Genomic DNA, 17,718 nt, shown 5'->3' on the forward strand with positions numbered 1-17,718 from the left:
TTAATTATAAATATATTAGAGCTGTTTCTTATATTTTGTAACGTTGTAATATATCGTATATACAGCCTGTTGCTGTTCTTATTGTCTTGGACCGACTGTAGCCACATCATTTCCTCTGGGATTAATAAAATGTTCTGAATGTGATTGTGAAGCGACACCTCTGCAGGGCCGGAGCTGCATTTCTGTAGACAGGAGCAGAAAGCCGTTGTTGCCCCCCCCCCCATGAAACCACACACTGAAAAATTATAAACTGATATTTTTTTTACTTTTCGAGGAAAAATACCAACAACTTGGCCTGAATTGTAATGCTGTGTGATACCAAATAAATAAAGGGAGCTTTATAGAGGAGAGCAGTGTTTCATGATTTATGAGGTGAATCACCATCAACACATTTGAATGATCACTAAATCAGTGTGATTTTCACTTTCTGCCATAAATAACACAGTGAACACATCTTTCAGCTTTCATGTACATAATTAAACAGATTGTTTGAGACCTGGAACAGAAATGTGTCTGTGTCTAAAACACTTTAGGCCAGCTTCTGTTGTTTAAATGTGCTATAGACGTTAAATAAAATAGACGTGACGGGGAACGCTGAAAAGTTGTGACATTTTTCACTTAAAAAATAATGGATCATTTTCAGTGCTGAACTTAGACGATAGAAACAAAGTATCGACCCAGCACTGAAACCCTGTTGATAGCATCGATATGAACATTTTGCTACTTTGTCTCTGTTTCTGTCACCGTGATCACACTGGAGTTTTTTCACTGCTGTTCCACAGTTTTCTTTTATAAGGCAGCCCCAGTACAGCTGGTCAAATTTTGGTTTTTGGATGAGCATATAGTAGGAGTCAAACCTGATTTTCGACATGATATTTAAGTGATATTTGTTACCGCTTTCATTGTCTGAGTGCCAGCATGCACCTGCATGCACCAATTATTATCAGGACATCCTTTCCTTCTCACAGTAACCCTGACAGGTACATGAAGGTCGTTATCAACTTTGTAAAAGAGAATATGTTGACTTCTCCTCAAGCAGCAGAGTAAAAATTATAATTAAACAACACCTTTTCTTTCTAGGGAAAGGCCGTATAACTATATATCTTTGTGGTCTCCTGTCAAAAACGTGGATGTGGGACCTGCTGTTCTGCTAACCACACCTCATGAATACCATGACGTGTGACTTACAAGAAAATGTACAAGACCTGAAACAAAAGTGAAACTTGGATTTAAAACCGGTTGAATAAGCTAACAGGTGGCTGTGTTACTGAGAAACAAAACAACGATGATTTTTATTCCCCGTCCTCCCTTTAGATCTGCTTCTCCTGCTCCCTGTTCGTCACCTTAAAGAAGAAACAGCATTTTTCAACTCCTGCTTCATTCAAAGTGCATTTATTGGGTGTATTTGGCGATTGAAGAATATTCCATGTCTTTGCCTCGAGGTTACTTTTGCAGTTTGCTGTGGGCGTGCACTTTAATTTGACTCAGATCTTGATTTTTAAAAATCTTGACTGGATTTTAAACCCACTGTGGTTGTGTACAGAGGCAAAATTACAAACGTGTGCCATTTTCCAAAAGTCCAGGCCTAACAGCATGTCAGCCATATTCCCATAAGATGTTTTATGTGATGAGAAATGTAAGAGAGGACACAGCAGAGCAATGGAAACTTTAATACTGGTAGGAATGTAGTTGGACAGGTGATTCCCGTTTGCACATTTCCTTCTGATATTTCTGACTGCCTGTAATTCGTCTTACAGACCTATAGGAAAATGTACATTTTGAAAAGGCAAATTTGTGCTGATCATAAATCTTTCGTGGAGGAAAAGAAAGTTCTCGTAAGCCCGTTTTGTCTGATAGGCCCTGGGTGGTGTGCAGTTGGTTCTCAGGACTGAAACCTATGATAACTCCTGTACAGACCACTCCCAATAAATAACATCATCTACAATCTAAAGTGAAGGACGTAACAATGTGCAGAATCAGCTGATAGAAGGATTTCTATTCATGGTACTTCCTCCTGAAGGCTGAACATTGTTATTTAAATGAAGCAGACTGAGACACAGGCTGCACTTTTGGATGAACCTGGAGAGAGAGGTACGTGGACTCAGCTTTTCTTTTTTCCTCAAAGTCTAGATTTTCACAGATAGTTCTGTGTACATAAAGTGCCAATTAAAGTCCAGTTAGCTGCTTATTGACTAATCAGCTTTGTGACTCTTTCAGATGAATTGTTTATTTCTAGAGTTTCAGTCAATATTTAGAGATTATCAGAGCACAGAAACAACATTAGTGAAGGTTACCAATGACCCTCTGAAAGCCTCTGACAGTGCACTCTCTGGACCTGTCCTGCTAGGCAGCGTTCAGTACCAGTGACCATAATATTCCTCTGCAGACAGTCGAGTACTTTGTACTGTGGGTGTTGGTGCTGAAGAAAATGCAATGCACCTGTTTGGATAATTTCTAATAGGTTCTAGTAGATTCTAGTAATTTTTCATGTAAATATTCTCGTCTGTCTTCTTCACCCACAAAACGTAGTCACAGAGTTGCACATGGTTCTTGGGTTGGGACCAGTGCTTTTTATTTTATACATACTTTCCATAGGTGCTGCTTATTACAATAATACATACGACATACCCGGGCCTGTCTTAAAGACATAAAGGTCTAGATGACCACTAGTTTTTCTGCTTCTAAATTCTGATTTAACTGTTATTGTATTTCCTGCGAATAACCCTGAGAAACCTGGTGTCTAAGCAGATACTGACTGGATGGTATTACCTCCACTTAGAGGTCTCATTTTTATCTGCATTAAGATACCAACACTGGTATACTTGGTATCTACCCAACTGTGTTAAATAATATATAGAATATATTCATCTTATGATATTTTAAAATTGGGGGGACAGTTGTTGGATTTAATGAGATTTGCATTTTATTTTTATTATTATATATTTTTATCATTATATTCTGTTGGCTTTATGTTGACATCATAAAGCCAAACTCCAACTGAAATGAATCAAGTGTTTTAGTCTCTGTCTTTTTAAGATTCATGTTTTCCATTTTTTTCTTAGTATATTATTGTATATGTGGATTTTTATTCCATATGTTTGGACTGGAAATTATTTAAGATTAACTTTACTTAAAAATGAATTTAAAGTAAATTTAAATTGCTTTTCTGGACACAACTTTAAATTACTTGACATATAATAATAATAAAAATAAGCCTTTTTGAACCGTAACCCTTACCCTGTTTTTGTCTTAATTTGATGATGTCTTCATCACAATAACCCTTCTTCCTGCAGGGACACTGACACCGATATCAGAAAATAAAAAATGAGCATTGAGTGGGCTGAAGATGACGGTCTTCCTTCTGGGGTAGTTCGAGTGGACCGTGAAGGACCAGAAGATGGTAAAACCTATGTCATGTACCATGGCACAAAAAGGGCAAATGTTTCATCGATCCAGAAGTCAGGTTTTACTCAGTCTTCAGGCGGGATGCTCGGTCGGGGCGTTTACCTCAGCAGAGACCTGGAGAAAGCGAGTCGCTATCCCATCAATCACCCTGAGCATGACAGGGTTGTCATTAAGGTTAAGGTCAACGTGGGAAAAGTGAAGGCCATCAATCGTCAGGACCACCCACTTCAGAAGACCTGGCATGACCACGGATACGACACCGCCTGGGTGCCGCCCGGCTGTGGGATGGTGCCAAGTGGCCTGGAGGAGAATTGTGTCTGGGATCCCAAGCGAATCACAATCATTGAGACCATCAAACCAAAACCTGTCAGGGATACTCGAGCTGGTTCAAGACCGATCTCGATGAGAGAATTAACTTACTCACTCCCAGACCTCCCACAGCATAATCCCTACTCATATGATTATGATGATGATTATGATGCATGGTGTGCATGGATGCACTACAGGTAAATTCCACAAGCAGTTATTGTTGTATTTTGCATATTTGGAAGCGTTTTATATATTTTGATGTAAAAAAAAAAAGACATTGAGTTTTGTATGTGTCATTGTAGTCCAGCAGGATTTCAGGCCATGGGGTGGAGCGCACCAATGCCAGACAGCAGTTCTGATAGTGAAGGCGGTCGTGGTGGTGCTGGTCGTGGTAGTGCTGGTCGTGGTGGTGCTGGTCGTGGTGGTTCTGGCCGTGGTGGTGCTGGTCGTGGTAGTGCTGGCCGTGGTGGTTCTGGTCGTGGTAGTGCTGGTCGTGGTGGTGCTGGTCGTGCTGGTCGCGGTCGTGCTGGCCGTGGTCGTGCTGGTCATAAAGACTGAGCTTGGTTCATGTAGCCTTTGAACGACACTTATTTTGTTTTGTGTGTTTCTTTCTTTTGGGGTAAAATACAGGCTTGTGTGTCTTTTTTGTTTATTTATTAATAAAAACCTTTATTCTGTTGTCAACTTTGCCTCCCTGTCTCCTTTTTCAAACTGGATATTGTTATCTCGGTAACATCAGTTCAATATTTATTCATATTAAAGCATTTTTAGAGCCTACTATCTTAGTGAGAAGACCCCATCAGTGAAGCAAGACTTGGTGACAGTGGGAAGGAAAAAGTTCTAACTGGAAGAGACTTTTCGTACTTCGTACAAAAAGGTAAACGTCCATATATTCATTAACAGCAAAGTGCCTAAACGCACTGAATCCTCCCAAGTGATTGGCTGATTAGACAGTTTTGCTACTGTGTTTGCTGTGACACCAGCTTACAATAAATTTCTATCTGGTCAGACACTGTATAACTTGGTAACACAAAATGTTTATAAAAATGCATAAAATTAAAATAGTTGGAGACATGAGCACCACAGAGATGACAAAACTAAAAACTATAATGATCTTAAAAAAATGTAAAATCATAAAAAAGAAACAAAGATGTTCAAAAATCCAAGCAAAACAACACAAAAAGGGAAAAAATTGCTTATAAAGATTTTTTTAATAGCAAAGAGGACATAAAATAGCCCCCAAAAAACAAAAGGGGGTTTGTTGGGGATCTTGCTTTTTTAGGAGGCATGGGTTTGCTTTTTTAGCTTAAAAAAATACTCACAGACATTTGAAAGTGTAAATATAAAGTTAGCAGTAACCTTAAAGTTACAGTGATCACATTTATGGGAAATATGTTATTCCGGTAAACTGGTTTATGTTGTGTAAACGTAAGACAGCCTGCAGCAGAAAATGCAGCAGGAATCTGGCTGGGTGGGCGGTGCCTGCTACAAGTGTCCTTTTTGAGTCTTTTGATTCTGAATGAGAGCATGAAATCGTCACCTACAGCACATAAAACCTGGAGTCATAGTGAAGATCTGAAAACGTGTGAACATGAAAAAAATTCATAACAGAATTTAAATGAGTAGATTCATGTGAGTGACTAACAAGTTCATCCATGTGGCAGTGATTACTGTAGAGCCACAGCGCCCCCTGGACATGACAGCAGGCATTACTTTAAATTAATCCAAAATAAAAAAAAATTTAAATGAAGGAAAATATAAAGAATTTACACTAAAGTTCATAAAAACTGACAAACTGACGACTGGACCCTAAGAGTTAGTTTGGAGGTTTCTTCATATACAGGAGAGCAGGGATGTGAAATAGCACCAAAGTGGAAAAGTCAAGCACAGAAATTGAGAAGCAGATGGAAGATTACTGTGAATTTAATCAAAGATACGAGCAGAGTCTGAAAAGTCCAGAATAGTCAGATTGAGCTAGCTGAGCAGGAAACTGTGGCCTGGGCCAAAGCGAGCGTGCAGATAAGAAGATATATTCACTTTATTTGTTTTACCCAGACTCACCAAAGGTTTGGACTCAGGTTGAGTCTGTCTGCTGCAGCTCAGTCACATCTCCACTTCATGTGGGTCGTGTATGTGCAGCAGTACTAAGAAAGAAGTCTCCTGGTTTTCAGTTGGCCAATGAGCTGACAGATTTTTACTTTACCTTTTCTTATATCTTCCTCTTATCACTCCAGAAGCAAAAGGTTCCAGAGCTTTAGAAAATGCTCCAGTTGTAAAGACTACAAACCCCACATCACTAAATGATTTCAGGCCTGCTGCTTTAACGTCTCTAGTGATGAACATCAGGGAGGAGATTCTGCAGCAGGTGGAAGAGCTTCCACTGATATTTGCATACAGGCCTTGTATATACTCTACTGGTTCATCACAGTGATGTTGTCTCTCTCCTCTGCTCTATATTCTGTAATAGAATGACTGTCAAAGTACACATGATAACAGTCATTGTAAGTCACGGGGCTGTGGATGAGTTTGCTTCTTGGCGTCATTTTTAAAGATCAACACCCTGAAAACTGAAGACATGGTCACTGACTCCAGGGGGTCAGGCCCCATCCTGCACTAACAATAGTAAACGGTGCCAGCAGCCATTGAACTGGTGGACAGTTAGAAGTATTTGGAGGGTAGTTTTTGATGTTCTGCCCTTTGAGTCACATTTTGCTGCTACAAAAAAAGGTCCAACAACGGCTGTGTTTTTAAGGAAATTGAGTATTTTTATGTTTCATCTGAAATTATGATACATTTTTAATCTGTTCTAATGTTTTGTAGCGTTGTTTGGTACGGTAATCTGTCTCTTTGTCTCGGGACCGAACGGACTCAGGCTCTTAGAATGAAAAGTCAAATTTTCAGCTGCTTCCCTCAGGTCGTCGGTGAAGTGCCTGCAGTGAAGACCTGCTGTTGTTGCCAACACTGTCGCACACAGCATTTCCCTCAAGATTCAAAGATTCAAAGTGTTTATTGTCATGTGTCCAAAGAATAAAAAAGACATTTCTCTGTGCAATGAAATTCTTTCTTTGCTGTCCACCCACAGATGCCGATTAATATATGCAATAGAAATAGAACAGCTAAAATACAAATAGTACAAATAAATAAATGAAGACAGAAAGGGAGACAAAAATATTTTATTCTGAAACAGATGTGTGCAAAAGAGCCGTAGCTTAATATGCAGGATGGCCTGATGTGCAAAAAATTATTATTACTGTTCGAAAATAGGTCAGCTGTTCACGAGTCTGATGGCGGTGGGGAAGAAGGAGTTGTTGAGTCTGGATGTTCTGGATTTCACACTCCTAAACCTCCGTCTCGAGGGCAGAAGTGTGAGCAGTCCATGTTGGGGGCTGACATACCAAATTTCCTCAGCCTCCTCAGGAAATACAGCTGCTGCTGAGCTTTCTTGACCAGCTGTGTGGTGTTCAGTGTCCAGGTGAGGTCCTCACTGATGTAGACGCCCAGGTACCTAAAGCTGCTCACCCTCTGCACTTCAAGGCCCCGGATAAACAGCAGCTGGTGAGGCCTCCTCTTCTTCCTCGTGTCCACTATCATCTTCTTTGTCTTGTCAGTGTTGAGGGTGAAGATGTTGTCCTCACACCATGACATCAGACAGGCCACCTCTCTCCTATAAGCGACTTCGTCCCCTCCAGTGATGCAACCGATCACTGCGAACTAGAGGATGGGACTTTCTTGTAGCTCTTGATAAAACTTGGGCTGTTCTGTTTGTTTGTTTGTTTTTCAAATGTCTGTGTTGTTTGATGAGTGGACATGCTGCAAATCAATTTCCCATTGGGGACAATAAAATGATCACTGACCATTGTTATCAGCTCTATACACTGACCCAGGGTTTCCCAGTCCACCTATAAAGCACAATCAAAAAAAGAAGCAGTGTACACATCATATGACCGATCACACGCCTGGTCTGCCAGCAACAGGACAAAGTTATCAATCACAAAAACAACAACAAAACAAAGGCATTATAAATGTAAATCTGTGTGCCCTCTTGGGGAAAGTAAAACAATGAGTCTGCCACTCTTAACCGACACATCCAGTCTGCCTGAAGGTGAAAGACAAAGAAATCTGCAACAGAAAAAGTTAAACATGGATTTACAACAGGTTCAACGACATGACAGGTAGCTTATTGTTAAGCAACAGAACAAACACACAGGTGAGTTATTTATTCCCTTCCACCCTCTCTTTGTTCTAAATATTTTATGGAGGTACAATGGTAAATACCAAAAGTCTCATCCTGCCTGAAAACACCTGATCTGTGTGTTGCTGTGTGGCAGGAGTGAAACCTAATTCACACACTGACTATGGAGTCAAGAGCCACGCGCATCAAAATAAAGAATTCTGTGCTTAAATAATAATTTGTAGAATAAATTCTGCACTTTTAAATCCATGTTTGAATTCCAGTTTAATAAACTTCATTTCAAACCACTCTGAGACATCCTTCTTTCAGTTTTGTTTCACGTGCTGTTGTTAAGTCAATATTTACTGGGTGTGGTCCTAAAGTGACTTAACAACAGCACGTGAAACAAAACTGAAAGAAGGATGTTTCTTTTTAAACAGAGCAGAGTGAAACACAGGTGAGTTATTTATTCCCTTTCCACTCTTTCTTTGTTCCAGGTTACATTGGTCTTCCTCACCTAGACCACCTTGAAGGGAAGTTCAGTTGATTACGTAATTCATCAGGTGAGATTGATACATGAGGTTGTATGTGAGGAGCAGCCAATGAAGGGAAGCCAAAACAGGAGAAATCTCTCTCTCTTTCTAGTCCCTGTCAGGACTCTTGCTGCAGCATTTTGGATTAACTGAAGGTTTTTCAGGGAGTTTTTTGGACATCCTGATAATAATGAATTACAGTCGTCCAGCCTGGAAGTAATAAATGCATGAAGTAGTTTTTCAGCGTCACTCTGAGACAGGATATTTCTAACTTTAGAGATGTTGCACAAATGGAAGAAAGCAGTCTTACATATTTGTTTAATATGTGCATTGAAGGACATGTCCTGGTCAAAAATGACTCCAAGGTTCCTCACAGCGTTACTGGAGGACAAGGTAATGCCATCCAGAGGAAGAATCTGCTTAGATACCATATTTCTAAGATTTTCAGGGCCGAGTACAATAACCTCAGTTTGATCTGAATTAAACTTATAGCTCTTTTTCACTAGTACCTACTTGGCTCGACTTGACTTAACTCGGTTCCGGTCATGTTGATGTAATTTCTGTGCGACATGAACGCCACAACAGCACGTTGAGGTGATGGTAAACCTGCTGCTCAGTCTGGGCCTTTGTGTCAGACTCGGGGGCCACAGTGTTGTTTTTTTCTGTACACATTTCCCTCGTTGCCAGGTTTCAAAATGGCGGTTTAGATTTTTGTAAAGGAGAAGCTCTCAAGACTCATCGAGTGACACCACTGACTAGCCAATCGGTGACATGCCGTCTGGTGACGTCACAGTTTCGTATCACCTGGATCCTCAGCCGAGTAGGTACTAACAGTAGGTACCAGGCACCACCACCTAATAGAAAACCCCAAAAAGGAGTCGAGGTGTGCAGAGCCGACTCGAGTAGGTGGTAGTGGGAAAGGGTTATTAGTTACAGCACTTTCAGAAAGACGTCTGCTGTAATGAACTGTATACCCCACAGCTGTATAACCCATTATCGTAAATTGAAGTAATGAAAAGACAAAAGAAGACTGTTTAATGTTCAGTTTCTATGCTATCTATGCTAGCAAATGTGTGACTAAAGACACTGATGGGCTCTTTTATATTTTGAGAGAAGTCAATTTAGTGTAATAATAGATTCAGGCCGTCATTTTCAGCATCAGTTAGCAGGAGCCTTAGAGCCATAGCAGGAGCTAGGTAATATAGGGAATAGGGAAATATATCAGCCAAATTCCCGTAAACTTTCATTGGTCCAAACGAAAGTCAGTCTGCAGCAGAACAATGGAAACATTTGCATATACAGCAGGAATCTGACTGGACGGGCATTTCCTGTTACGTGTTTCTTTTGATAACCTGTGATATAACTCATCTGCATCTGAACAAGAGCATAAAATTATAAATATTAAGGAGACAAATTTCCTTTAATATCACAAAACTTTTATGGAGGAAAATTGGAAAGTGCCAAACGTTTCATTCTGGCTGAAAACACCTGATCTGTGTGCTGCTGGGTGGCAGGAGTGAAACCGAACTCACACACTGACCACACCTAGTACATATTGTCTGTAACCTAAAGACAAGGACGAGCAACAGCACATGAAACAAAACTGAAAGAAGGACGTCTACTGTTAAAAGAAGCAGAGTGAGGCACGGACTCCATTCTTGGACCAACCTGCTGAGAGGTACGTGGACTCAAACAAAGTCTGAATGTTTACAGTGAACGTTGTCAGTTCTGTGTGTATGAGGACATATTTAGACTCCGCTGTGAACTTCCTGACTAATAAAAGCAGATTTATGTCAGTTTAATCAGGACTAAACGATCCAGTGAGAAGCAGCAGAAAAATGTAACTTAGCAAACCTGAGCTAGTTTTAAATTGTACTTAATGGCAACGTTTCAATGAGTTCAGTGTTCGAAAACTGTCATTTGAAAATGTATGATTGTCCCCAGACTTTTACACCTATTATATTTACATTTTGCCATAAAAACATTACAATATTTTGGTATCAGCTGCTCAACTTTAATGTCACACTGTTTTAAATTTATTTGTATTTTTACTTTGAGTTAATCAAAGTAATTTGGTTCTTAGCAGGTTCTAAAATGATTTATAGCCTCAGATGAACAGAAAATTAAGTGAAACTGCACAGTGTGGAAATCTAACTACACTCTATCATTCAGGAGCTTTTTGAGGGGTCAGAGGTCAGACTGTCATTTATTCTGCACTTGATAAGATTCAAGCACAGCTTTTAATGCACGGGCTTTTCGATCAGTGTGACTCGAGTAAAAATCTTTCTGGACGACTTCCTAACTTACAGGACCCAGAGAGTAAACAGTGTTGTGTCTGAGGTTGTGACATCGACTGGTTCAGCAGAAGGATGTTCTGTCCCCTGCTGTTGGTGATTCTGTACACAAACCTGTGTCGGAGCACATCTGACAGTAAAACCATTTGAACGTATGCAAATAACACGGTTATTGTTAGGTGTTTGCACGGCAGCAAAAACCAGCCACGGATTTGTTGTTGAGCCCTGATCACTGATCTCCAGCTCAACATATTGAAAACCAAAGACATAAATGTTGTTTGTTTTTAGAGAGAAGAGGCTTCGTCCTCTTTTTCTAATTGTACTGTCATGAACTTTAACCTTTAACGTGCTAACTCAGGCCTGTAGAGTCACATGGGGTACATTTGCTTGGACGTTCACTGAGGAAAATTCTTAATTTCATAGCTAATCTTATCTGTTTTGTCTTTTTGGCACAGATGTCAGTAACATATTTTTTCTACAGGGACACTGACACCAACATCTGGATCTGAAAAATGAGCTTCCAGTGGGCTGAAGATGACTTTTTGCCTCCAGGTGTGGTTCGAATGGACCGCGAAGGACCAAGAGATGGTAGAACCTACGCCATGTACCACGGCACCACCAGTAAGAGTGCTCGATTGATCCTGAAGTCAGGTTTTCAGCGGTCTAAAGATGGGATGCTCGGTCCAGGGGTCTACCTCAGCAGAGACCTGGAGAAAGCGAGTCGCTATCCCATCGGTCACCCTGAGTATGACAAGGTTGTCATTAGGGTTAGGGTCAACGTGGGAAAGGTTAAAGCCATAGATTGTCAGAACCACCCACTTCAGAATACCTGGCATGACCATGGATACGACACCGCCTGGGTGCCGCCCAACTGTGGGATGGTGAAGAGCGGCCTGGAGGAGAATTGTGTCTGGGACCCGAATCGAATCTCAATCATTGACACCATCAAACCAAAACCTGTCCATGGCGCTGGAGGCAGCGCATGTGGCTATAGGTAAACTCAGGAGCAGGTTCTGATTATTTTGTACGTTCAAATGTATTTTTATATATTTGGATAAGAAATCATAAAATGACATATTTTGTAACCATGTCAGTGTAACCTGAAAAATAAACGTGCCATAGAAATGACTTTACTATTGTGTTCATTGCAATATTCATATGTAAATAATTAATTATTCCATATTTGTATGCATAAAAAACACCGAAAACACATCAGATGTCTAAACTGAGACATTTTACTGTTTAATAAAAAGAAATTGTTGGAATTTGATGACAATGACACAGCTAAAAACAACTGGGATGGAGGAAACAAAGGCCTGGAAAAATTAATGGTGCTAAAGAGAAACTACAAGAGCCACAGTTTGCAACCGGCCAGCAACATGACTGATAAAAGAAGCTGAGAGTTGCAGTGGATCTAAGGAGCAGATTTGCTGGTTCATTAAAAAAACGTAGCCACCAGCGGGCATTGGTTAGAATGAAACTCCTTTATTGAAATTGCACTTGCAATTGCATTTGTGTGTTTGCTGATGTTTGATGAGCTGATAGAACACTTAAAAAAAGTCACTCCCTTTATGCTCGCTGCTCTTAGTAGAGCTGGATGCCACCAGCAGTTTCCTCAGGCAGTTTTGATTGGCTGTCATTTAACAGCAGATTTTGCCTATGGGAGGAGGCTGCCCTTCATCTCATAAAGATTCATAGAAGTAAATATGTGCAGGGGTTCCTCAATCTCCACAAGGAACAGAAAGTGTCTGCAAGTTGCAGAGCTGTTTTTAAAATAATCCTCCTCAATCTAAACCTGTGAATACTTTGAATATGTCATCATGTGCAGTACATAATATCATCAGAAGAGTCAGAGAAATCCTGGATGCATATGAAAGACTTGTGAAAAACATCTTTGGCAGGATTTGAGAAGCACTCAGACTTTAAATTCAGGATTATTTAACTCTGATAAGATTAAAGCTGAGACTTGGCACTTTAACACTATCTCTACTTTTAAGATTAGGCTTCAAACTTTCCTTTTTGCTAAAGCATATAGTTAGGGCTGGACCAGGTGACCCTGAATCCTCCCTTAGTTATGCTGCAATAGACGTAGGCTGCCGGGGGATTCCCATGATGCATTGAGTTTTTACTTTCCAGTCACCTTTCTCACTGACTATGTGTTAACAGACCTCTCTGCATTGAATCATATCTGTTATTAATCTCTGTCTCTCTTCCACAGCATGTCTTTATCCTGTCTTCCTTCTCTCACCCCAGCCAATCACAGCAGATGGCCCCGCCCCTCCCTGAGCCTGGTTCTGCCGGAGGTTTCTTCCTGTTAAAAGGGAGTTTTTCCTTCCCACTGTCGCCAAAGTGCTTGCTCACAGGGGGTCATATGATTGTTGGGGTTTCCTCTGTATCTATGAAGCGCCTTGAGGCGACTTTTGTTGTGATTTGGCGCTATATAAATAAAATTGAATTGAATTGAATTAATGGAGCATCCATTATTTTATTTCCTGCTGAATGTGCTGAAAGTGAAACAGCTGCTGTGTGGATGCGATCAGGCGTATTTCTGATTTATTCTGTGTAAACATAGAATAAATGAATAACATAATATTAATGAGTAGATTCATAAAGAGCCTGTGAGTGATTAACAAGTTCATCCATGTGGCAGTGATTACTGTGGAGCCACAGCGCCCCCTGAATATGACAGCAGGCATTACTCAGTGTTCTTAATCAGGAGACACACTCAAAAAATAAAGTGTAGACACAGGGACCATGACACTGACCAATAAGACTGGACTGGGTAACCTGGTTAAAATGGCTGGTCAGACTTCAGGGAGGTCTCAGGTCCAGCTTTTGGACTTTTATAACAGGCAGGTGCTGTGGAAGGCGACCTCTGTCATGTTAAGTTTAAAACAAACCGTCTCTTTAGAGATTTTCAGCTGCTTCCTTCAGGTCATCGGTGTGAAGTGCCTGCAGAGAAAACCACGAGACATAGTGTCTTTATACCTGCTGCTATTATCGTGCTTAACAACACTAAACCATAACTGTTGTTGCCAACACTGTCACACACGGCACTTTCTTGCAGCTCTTGATAAAACTTGGGCTGTTCTGTTTGTTTTTCTTAAATGTCTGAGTTGTTTGATGAGTAGACATGCTGCAAATCAATTTCCCATTGAGGACAATAAAATGACCACTGACCAGGGTTTCCAGTTATTACAATAAAGCAATAAAGTGACACCAGTTAGATTCAAAAGGACCAAAGATGTACAAAAAGAAAGAAAATATCACAACCGCAAAGGTACAAAATTTTAAAAACATGCAAAGATGTAAAAATATCGACACTAAAAAAGCAAAGAGGGAAAAATGACTGTCGGGAAATACACAATGGTATCAAACAGACAGAAGAATGACACAAACACAAACTGTGCTCATAGTCTGTGTTGGGTCACCTTTTACATGTCTGTGCACACAAAACAATGAAAAAATATAGTTTTAAAAAGATGCTCAGCGACCACAAGAAGCTACAAAGCAACACAACGAGGAACAAATTAACTGCAGGAAGATAAAAGAGACGTATGAAACAACACAAAGAGATCAGCGTCGATGTCTCTGCACACAAGCCCTCATCACTACAGGACATCAATGTGATGATGTTGATCCTTAGAGTCACACTGATAATGGGAAATATGTCAGCTGTATCCCTGTAAGCTGGTTTATGTTGTGCAAACGTAAGTCAGTCTGCAGCAGGACAATGGAAACTTTTGCAAATACAGCAGGAAAATGAGTGGACTGGAATTTCCTGTTTCCTTTTGAGTCTTTTGATAACCTGCTGTAGAGCTCATCTGCATCTGAGCAAGACCATAAAATTCTAAATAAAAAAGAGACCAATTTCCTTTAAAACCTTAAATCGATCATGGAGAAAAACTGGAAAGTACCAGAATTCCTGTTCTGCCAAAAAGTCCCTGATCTGTGTGCTGCTGGATGGCAGGAGTGAAACCTAACTCACACTAAGTACTCCAGCACATACTGCCTATAACCTACAGTGAAGGACTTAACAGCACGTGAAACGAAACTGAAAGGAGGATGTCTGTTTGTGGTATTTCCTCCTGAAAAAGAAGCAGAGTGAGACACAGACTCCATTTTTGGACCAGCCTGCAGAGAGGTACGTGGACTCAGCAAACACACTTTTCTTCTTTTTTCCTTAAAAAGTCTGAATGTTTGCAGTAAACGTTGTCAGTGCTGTGTGAATGAGGACATATTTACACTCAGCTGCGAACTTTCCGACTGATAAAAGCAGATTTATGCCAATTTTATCAGGACTTAATGATGAACTTTTCAACTGTGTGAAAGAACTGGGAGAGGCTGCAGGAAATGTGATTCAGAAAACCTGAGTTTGAAATTCTACTTATTGTGAAACAACTTTTCAGTGAGGTGATGATTCCTGAAATAAACGTGAACATTAAACAGAACATCGTCATCAGGCTTTCACAGCTACATGGACAGTGAGCCAGTTCAAACTTATTCTATTACATGTTTCTTTTTCTTCAAATATTCATTTTTCCATTAATAACAGTCAAATTAAGTCAGAAAGAGCCGCTGACCTCTGAGGCCAGACACTCATCTTTGGCACAGCAAGTTTATCTTTTGTTTGTTTTTACTTTATCCTGTCTGTCAGCTTTTGCAGTCAGAACTATAATCTGAACACACTGTTGTGCCAAATACGGTTTGCTTTTTAAAGATCTGAGGAAATAAAAAGGGGGGAAGAGGGGAGAAAATAAGAACATGACAGAGCACAGATAGAAATGCACGATGTATCACCAGCTGCTGCACCTGTGAGAAAAAACAAACATACAGCACCTGAAACACAAAAGCATGAAAATGCACAGATACATAAATCAACAATCTTCTTGTGAGTGTGTGAGAGAGAGAGAGAGCGGCATGAGCCAGAAACAGGAGCCCAGCACCCAGCAGAGCGTCCATGCCCACTTTGATAATGAAGTGATAATTCCCAATTTGAGAGATAACAAAAAAAAAGATTAAATGTATCTCATATCGTCAGATCTGATGCAACACAACGAAACACAACACCTGCCTGGACTGGAAAGTATTTAGGATTAACCACTGTTATTTTATAATGAGTTATAAATACTGTAAAAATCATTTAAATCACCTGATTTCTTATAATAACTCCCCATTTAATATAACTAACTCTCTATTTTAAAGCTCAGGCTTCTTGTTCTTAACGCTGTGATGTTCTCATGATTTCCTGCAGAGACAATCACACCAACATCCGAATCAGAAAAATGTACTTCCAGTGGGCTGAAGATGACTTCCTGCCTCCAGGGGTAATCCGAGTGGATTGTGAAGGGCCAAGAGACGGTAAAACCTACGCCATGTACCACGGCACCACCAGTGCGAATGCTAAAAGAATCCTGATGACGGGCTTTGGCCAGTCTAAAAATGGGATGCTCGGTCCGGGGGTCTACCTCAGCAGAGACCTGGAGAAAGCAAGCCGTTATCCCATTGATTACCCTGAGTATGACAGAGTTGTCATTAAAGTTAAGGTCAACGTGGGACGGGTGATCGTCATCAACTATCAGAACCACCCACTTCAGAAGACCTGGCAATACAGTGGCTACGACACCGCCTGGGTGCCGCCCGGCTGTGGGATGGTGAAGAGCGGCCTGGAGGAGAATTGTGTCTGGGACCCGAATCGAATCTCGATCATCGGCACCATCAAACCAAAACCTGTCCATGGCGCTGGAGGCAGCGCATGGGGCTATAGGTAAACTCAGGAGCAGGTTCTGATTATTTTGTACGTTCAAATGTATTTTTATATATTTGGATAAAATAAATGACGTGTTCTTCTGTAACCGTGTGACTGTAACCGAAGAATAAACGTGTCATTAAAGTGAGCTGCTCTCTGTGTGTGTTCAACACGATTTTTATATACAGTAGAACCAGTCATATATGAAGCCAGGTGAAACTACAGGTGTGTCTTAGACATGAAGGCCTGGGCGACCTGTAATTTTCTACTTTTAAATTAAGACGTCTTTAAAACATTTGGCTCTAAAAATCAGACACACGGTGTCAGCACAGTGAATTACAGCTGCTTTTCAGGCTGAGAAAGACACTTTCTCTCGTCTTAGTGGACATATGTTAACTTTGTATGTCACATTCTTTTGCAGCTTCGTCCTTGAGCTACAGAAACAAATGAAACACTGTTTTTCACTGATACCATCCAAGCCAGTCTTACACTGTGGCTTTTCAAGGACGTCACGTTACATCAGGTCACACTGTGCTCACACTCTAGTGTCTGTGTTGAGTAACAATAATAATCTTCCAAAGACAAAGAAGCAGCTTTATGTAGCACACAGGACTTCATCAGTGACTTCAAAGCTGAGCAGTGTTCATGAGACTTGTGATGGGAGGCTGTTCGTCCATCCTGCACGTGCAGCTGTTTAAATATCTGTCTGCTTTTGAACATGGACCACACCTCCCAGTTTAAATGCATCCCTGACTTCAGTTGCATGTGGACGCTGGCAGCACCTGCAGTTTGATCTGTGGTGGATAAACTTTCACCTCATGCAACCTTGTTTATAAAGCTGGGTGTAGCTGCCAGTGTTATTAACAGTTAGATGCCTTTGTGATGCCAGTTTTGCAGGCTGTGACTCACCCCGAAAGACACAGCTGCTCATAAGAGCGCGAAATGAAGAGGTAGTCAGCGATCAGCATCTGTGAGGTGGTTTCACAGCCCAAAGTCTCTGTGCTGACTTCATAAATCCAGCTTTGCACTTCATAATCGTTGCATTATTTGCCTCAGTGCCTGTATGCTTTGTGAGTAATGCTCGAATACTACGAAATTAGTATTTCTGTGTGTTTTTGCTTCTGTGACAGCCTCTCGTGATTTGTTTGGATTCATATAAAACACCTTCCACAGATGCACCGCAGCCTGAGCATTTCTGCACGTTGGAGCTGAAGTTGAAGTCCAAATGAGTTAAATCAGACATTAAAGCTAAAGCTG

The 17,718-nt window shown here is 40.7% G+C and overlaps 1 protein-coding gene across 1 annotated transcript; it reads left to right on the forward strand.

Moving 5' to 3' along the window:
• The first annotated feature begins 2,015 nt into the window (after positions 1–2,015).
• LOC120739138 lies at positions 2,016–16,609 on the forward strand. The gene is made up of 6 exons (XM_040040828.1): positions 2,016–2,091; positions 3,294–3,771; positions 4,618–4,621; positions 11,265–11,709; positions 15,122–15,196; positions 15,967–16,609. The coding sequence occupies exons 2-6, from the start codon at positions 3,325–3,327 to the stop codon at positions 16,481–16,483; spliced, it is 1,488 nt and encodes a 495-aa protein (XP_039896762.1). The 5' UTR covers positions 2,016–2,091; positions 3,294–3,324; the 3' UTR covers positions 16,484–16,609.
• The last annotated feature ends 1,109 nt before the right edge of the window (positions 16,610–17,718 follow it).

The sequence above is a fragment of the Simochromis diagramma genome, unplaced genomic scaffold, assembly GCF_900408965.1.
Source record: "Simochromis diagramma unplaced genomic scaffold, fSimDia1.1 OVJJ01000321.1, whole genome shotgun sequence".
NCBI classification, from domain to species: Eukaryota; Metazoa; Chordata; class Actinopteri; order Cichliformes; family Cichlidae; genus Simochromis; species Simochromis diagramma.

Excerpts from the sequence above, each read along its gene's own strand:
- LOC120739138 (XM_040040828.1), top strand. The coding sequence starts at position 3,325 with ATGAGCATTGAGTGGGCTGAAGATGACGGTCTTCCTTCTGGGGTAGTT. Across the intron at positions 11,710-15,121 it reads AGCGCATGTGGCTATAGGTA|TGAGGTGATGATTCCTGAAA; the intron begins AACTCAGGAGCA and ends ACAACTTTTCAG. Across the intron at positions 15,197-15,966 it reads CTTTCACAGCTACATGGACA|AGACAATCACACCAACATCC; the intron begins GTGAGCCAGTTC and ends GATTTCCTGCAG.